This window comes from Oryzias melastigma, unplaced genomic scaffold, assembly GCF_002922805.2.
Source record: "Oryzias melastigma strain HK-1 unplaced genomic scaffold, ASM292280v2 sc01377, whole genome shotgun sequence".
NCBI classification, from domain to species: domain Eukaryota; kingdom Metazoa; phylum Chordata; class Actinopteri; order Beloniformes; family Adrianichthyidae; genus Oryzias; species Oryzias melastigma.
In genome coordinates, this window is record NW_023417961.1 from 1,705 (window position 1) to 7,849 (window position 6,145).

Consider the following 6,145-nt stretch of genomic DNA (forward strand, 5'->3'; position numbering starts at 1 on the left):
AACAAAAGATGAAAAACATGACAGATGTTCTGTTTCTGGATAGCATTGATATCTAGTCTTAATGATGAAGAGCCAAGGAGACATTGTATTTTCTTATGTAGTTTTTAATTTCACATATCATAACCAACAATCTGTTGTTCCCTTGATATTTATTTTATTATAGGAATATTGAATCACCAAAAAAGTCTTCTTAAAATTTGGTATATAAACAGACATCCATGCAGACTTTAACACCTTAAAGAGATAAAGGTTTAACTTTTAATTTAAATCACAGACTTAGCCACTTCCTGAAACAAAAGATTAAACATAATTTGATCATGAAATCAGTAAATATTCATCTGCATCTCATCCCTGATCAAACAATTACTCACTTTTGATTTTTGACTCACTGTTATTAACTGAAAAACACAAGACAGAGATTACAATTTTCATAATTCTAAACATTTTATATTATACTATTTACAGCAAAAGAAAACTAACTTTAATACATTACTACTTAGCAGAAAAACGAACAACTTCAAAATTGTTTCAGAAACAAAGATAATCAGAAAACTATGTTTACTTGAAGATTTCATGAAGCTTTTAGGACGTCTTCTTGAAGCTCATGTACTCGTGTTCAGTTGTGTTGTTAAGAAATCATTTTTATTCTTTTTTTGACAATTAGTAGAATTTTTTTATTATGTTTTTTTCTTTTTGTTCTGTTTAAATGTAAGTTTATTACAAAACTGCATTTTTATATTTTTTCACATTTTAATCACACAATAAACCCTGTGTTTTGACTGTTGTTTTGTTTAATAAACAAAAACTATTAAAAAAAAAGATTAGATGTTACATTATTATTTACTCATTATTATTAGTTCCACATTAGATTTGAGATTTTTGGTTTTCTTCAATGCAGATATATTTCATCATTGAGCCTCACAGATCAGTGACTGATTTTTACTTTAATCCAACAACCTGATCATTCCTCCAAAGCAAACACAGAATCCAGCATACAGAGGCTGAGTGAATGTGGTCTGGACTTTGTGTATGAGAGTCATGGAGTCAGAAACGCTGTAGAAAGACAAAGTTCCTGCTCTGTGATTTAAATAAACTCCAACTCTGGAGGATTGAGGAGCTGAAATAGAAACTCTGATATCGTTGTGGTAAAATTCATATCCAGTGGATGAACATTCTAATGCCCAGGATTTATCATTAAGTCCAAACACACATTCATCAACGGTTCCTGTACGACTGATATCTTTGTATGTAACTGACACAAAAACCCTCCCACTCCACTCCACCTCCCAGTAACAACGTCCAGTCAGACCTTCTGCACTCAGAACCTGATACCATTTAACAAACCTGTCTGGATGATTTGAATATTTCTGCTCTACTTTTGTCCATGTTGCTGTTCTGTTCTGTTCACTCAGAGATAGAAGTGTGTTTGCTGTGTTAGGATCCAGTGTGATCTGATGATAGTACTTCATGAGGTCCTCTCTGNTGTTTCTGGAAATCAATAATATAGTCTGAATGATGAAGAGTCAAATAGACTTTTTATTTTCTTTTATAGTTTATAGTTTCCTAGAAAACAATCATATCATAATCAACAATCTGTTTTTCTCTTAATATTTATTTTAATATAGGAATTTTGAACAAACCAAAAAAGTCTTCTTAAAATGAGGTTTATAAACAGACATCCATGTAGACTTTAACACCTTAAACAGATAAACGTTTAACTGTTAATATAAATGTATATATTTTTAATGTGAAACAAAAGATTAAACATAATTTGAACATGAAATCAGTAAATATTCATCTGCATCTCATCCCTGATCTAACAGTTACACTCATTTGATTTTTGACTCACTGTTATTAGCTGGAAAAACTACAACACAAGAGAGATGGAGATTACAATATTCATAAATCAAAACATTTTATATTCAATACATGTTATTTACAGCAAAAACATACACTTTACTACACTGCAATTAAGCAGCAAAACCAACAACGTTAAAATTGTTTTTGAAACAAAGATAATCAGCAAACTATGTTTAGTTGAAGATTTCATGAAGCTTTGAGGACGTCTTCTTGAAGCTCATGTACTCGTGTTCAGTTGTGTTGTAAAGAAATGTTTTATTCTTATTTGATTTTTGATAGAATTTTTAATTTAATGTTTGTGTTTGTTTTGATTAAAATTAAGTTTATTACAAAACCACATTTTTATATTGTTTCACATTTTAATCACACAAGGAATCCTGTGTTTGGTGTGTTATTTTGATTTATAAACAAAAAATATTTTTAACACATTATCAGATGTTACATAAACAGTATTTTCCAGATTTTTGGTTTTCTACACTGCAGATATATTTCATCATTGAGCCTCACAGATCAGTGACTGATTTTTACTTTAATCCAACAACCTGATCATTCCTAAAGGTCTAATCCAGAATCCAGCATACAGAGGCTGAGTGAATGTGGTCTGGACTTTGTGTATGAGAGTCATGGAGTCAGAAACACTGTAGAAAGACAAAGTTCCTGCTCTGTGATTTAAATAAACTCCAACTCTGGAGGATTGAGGAGCTGAAATAGAAACACAGATCTTGTTGTGGTAAAATGTATATCCAGTGGATGAACATCCTAATGCCCAGGATTTATCATTAAATCCAAACACACATTCATCATAGGTTCCTGTACGACTGATATCTTTGTATGCAACTGACACTAAAACCCCCCCGCTCCACTCCACCTCCCAGTAACAACGTCCAGTCAGACCTTCTGCACTCAGAACCTGCCACCTTTCAACAAACCTGTCTGGATGATTTGAATATTTCTGCCCTACAAATGTCCATGTTGCTGTTCTGTTCTGTTTCCTCAGAGATAGACGTATGTTTGCTGTGTTTGGATCCAGTGTGATCTGATGATAGTGCTTCATGAGGTCCTCTCTGGATCTGAAGTGTTCAGGCAGAAAAACATCCAGTATGTCTGGAATCTGTTCTCTGAGAGTCTCCTCCAGCTTCTCTGTGGCCTCAGACACAGCTTTGAGAGCATCATCAAAGCAGTGCTGAGCTTGTTGAAAGCTGGCTAAGTCTGTACAGACACTCAGATCTGACAGGGAGGAGTAGTTGTTGAGAAAATGGAGATGATCTTCTGTAGATGAGAGCTGGTCCAGCTCAGCCTCTGTTTTCCTCAGTTTGGTGATCTCCTGCTGCATCTTCTCCTGGAGTTCTTCCACTTTCCTCACTTCCTCCATCTGATAGGATTTGACCTTCTGCTCCACTTCTGAGCATTTTTGCTCCAAGAGACGGATCAAACCTTTGAAGACGTTCTGACTTTCTTTGATGCTTTTCTCAGCAGACAGATTGATGGTCTCCACCGTCTGCTGAAGCTCTTCTAAATCTTCTTCTAACTTGAGGATTCTCTCTTGGACTTTTTGTCGATCCAGTCCCAGCTTTGTCTGTCTTTCAGCCCTTTCTGCTGCAGCAGACACCATGTCATGACCTTTGTGTTCATCCATGGAGCAGAGAATACAAATACACTTCTGATCAGTGCGGCAGAAGATCTCAATCACTTTATCATGACGAGGACAGATGTTCTCCTGAAGCTTTAGAGTGGCTTTGACCAGTTTGTGCTTCTTTAACACAGCAACCCTAAAATGGGGCTGGAGGTGCTGCTCACAGTAAGAAGCCAAACAGGTCAGACAAGACATGGCAGCTTTCAGCTTCTTTCCTTCACAGAAATCACAGTCGACATGTTCTGGTCCAGTTAGAGAACGCTCAGATGAAGACGGTTGAAGCTCTGCTTTTCTTGCGTCCTCCACCAACTCTGCTAAAATAGTGTTTCTTACCAGGACAGGCCTTGAAGTGAAGCTTTGTCTGCACTGAGGACAGCTGAGAGCTTTTTGTTCCTCTCCCCAGAAGTTCTGAATACATTCCAGACAGTAACTGTGTCCACAAGGAATAGTGACCGGATCCTTCTGCAGATCCAAACAGATCGAACAGATCAGCTTCTCTTTATCCAGAAAAGTTTGCTGCGCCATTTCTGTGTCCTTCAGGGAATGTTTAATCTCTATTTCTGTTTCTAGATAAAGACTTGTTCCTCCTTCACTGTTCTGCATGAATTCAGTTTTACATGAATCATTAACAGATCAGTGATGGGAAAGGGAGCAGGAACAACTTATTGGACTATGAACAAGAAGCAGAGGTCACAGGTAGATCTCCAGTCACACCCAGTAACAGAAATGCTGTTATTGTGAACTTCAAACTGTTTAATACTTTTATACTGTTTACGTGTGAAATGTGCTACAGAAGAGAATGAACTTTGAATGTTAGTCGGTGCAGCTTGGAGTCTAAAAAAGCATTTGTACTCTTTCTGTTTTTATAAAACAAGCAAATTTATGATTGAAAAAAATAAAGCTTAAATATGTTTTCAATAGAAAATCTGGTTTTACTGGATAGAAGATTTGAGCATTGATGATAAAATTGCGTTTTGGTGGAAAAAACTTCATCCAGGTGACGCTACTAAAAAGTAATTTTTGACTTAAAAACCTGTGGGTGAAAGTTTAATTTATTAAGTGCTTCTGTCATTTACATTTATTCAGTTTGTTTAAAACCTTTGATCCAGAAAAAGTATTTAGAAAGCTCAAAGTAAAAATGAAAATTATGTTTTATTTGGATTTTTTGACAGACATTTCCCCTTTTTCTTTCTTATCTAAAATAATCTAATATGAGTTTGATTTTAAATTCAAAACAATGGTTTTCACTCAACTTAGCTTTACTGAAACCATCGACCTTTAATTATTAATTATTAATTCACTGTAGAACTGTTCCTCAGTCTACAGCTAGAGGGCACTGTTTCTGTAATAGTTTGTTGCCAAATATGATTTTGAAATTTTTACAATTATAAAGATTAGCAGTTGGTGATAAATCTCAATTCTCTCCCTCTTTTATTGATTTAACAAGATGTTTTAAAATTCACTCTGTTAAAATTAAGCTAAACTCCTAAAATGTACATTAAAAAAAGGAACGTTTCCTCCAATATTTACTTTAAAAAAATTCCTTAACTCTGCTGAGTTCAAGAAAAAAATGTTTCTGACAAAAACAGTTTTTAAAATTAGTTTGCTTTACTTTAATTAGACTGAACAAATCTAAACATCACATGTATCTCTCTTAATCAAACATGATTTAATGGATCATCTGTCAAATGTAATTTTTTAACCATGTGCCAAATATTTATAATCTTTCAATTATTCAAGCTTTATCAGTTCAGAAATTAGAGAGAAAATCTTTTAATTTTGCTCTGACACAGTTTTGAAATGATTCGATTTGGTGCAATAATATGTTGAATGTGTTGTAGGTTACCATGGAAACTTTGATACCATCACAATTAATGAATGCTGTATTTTTAAACCCAAATTTAAGTAATTTTTGTCTCTTGTTTAAATTCATAACTGCATCAACAACGCCTGTAAAACTTTGTATATTTCCCCTTTTCTTCCTGCATGATTGTTGAGGAATGTTCAAAAGTTGTGTAATAAATCAGAAAGTAACACAGTCTGATGGTACGACTTGATTCTGTTCACTTTTAACTTTGCTTTTTTAGGATGAGAACAACAATAAAAAAACAACAACAAATATTTATAGCAGTGGAGGAGCTAGAACATTTTCTATGTGGTGGCAGGAGGACGGCGAAGTCTTGAAGGGATGGTAAATGAGAACAGCAGAGTGGAAGGTCATTACACATGAAAGCATCAAAAACGTGTATTTCTAACAACATATGATACTTAAAATGAGAGAGGACATGGATTCTGTCGTCTGCTGCTGATCCAGCCAGAATCTGTGCCTCCCAATAATTTGCAGTAGAAAGAACAAATATGTAATAATTGTGAATTGTTAAATGCTTCCATAACTAAATCACTATAATAAATCATGTTTTATAATGGTCAGAAATCACATTTGTCCCACCACAATGATACTAAAATAACTATAAATAATCTGTGTTAGAGCAGGTTCTAAAGACAATATGTGCGAGTGTTGATTGAACAACGTTTAGATGAGGCTCCACATTTTCTTTGCAGTCGCGACAAACTCAAATCATCAAATATCTTCAAAAATATTCATCATAAGTGCTCTAGTGCTTTGTGGCATTGAGACAAGTATTCATGAAG

The 6,145-nt window shown here is 34.4% G+C and overlaps 1 protein-coding gene across 1 annotated transcript; it reads right to left on the minus strand.

Moving 5' to 3' along the window:
- Window positions 1-95: 95 nt before the first annotated feature.
- LOC112139302 (E3 ubiquitin/ISG15 ligase TRIM25-like) lies at window positions 96-4,018 on the minus strand. Its single transcript, XM_024262047.2, has 2 exons — window positions 2,790-4,018; window positions 96-1,488 (listed from the first exon to the last, which is right to left on the minus strand). Exons 1-2 carry the CDS (start codon window positions 4,016-4,018, stop codon window positions 945-947), a joined length of 1,773 nt encoding a protein of 590 aa, XP_024117815.1. The 3' UTR covers window positions 96-944.
- Between the last annotated feature and the right edge of the window lie 2,127 nt (window positions 4,019-6,145).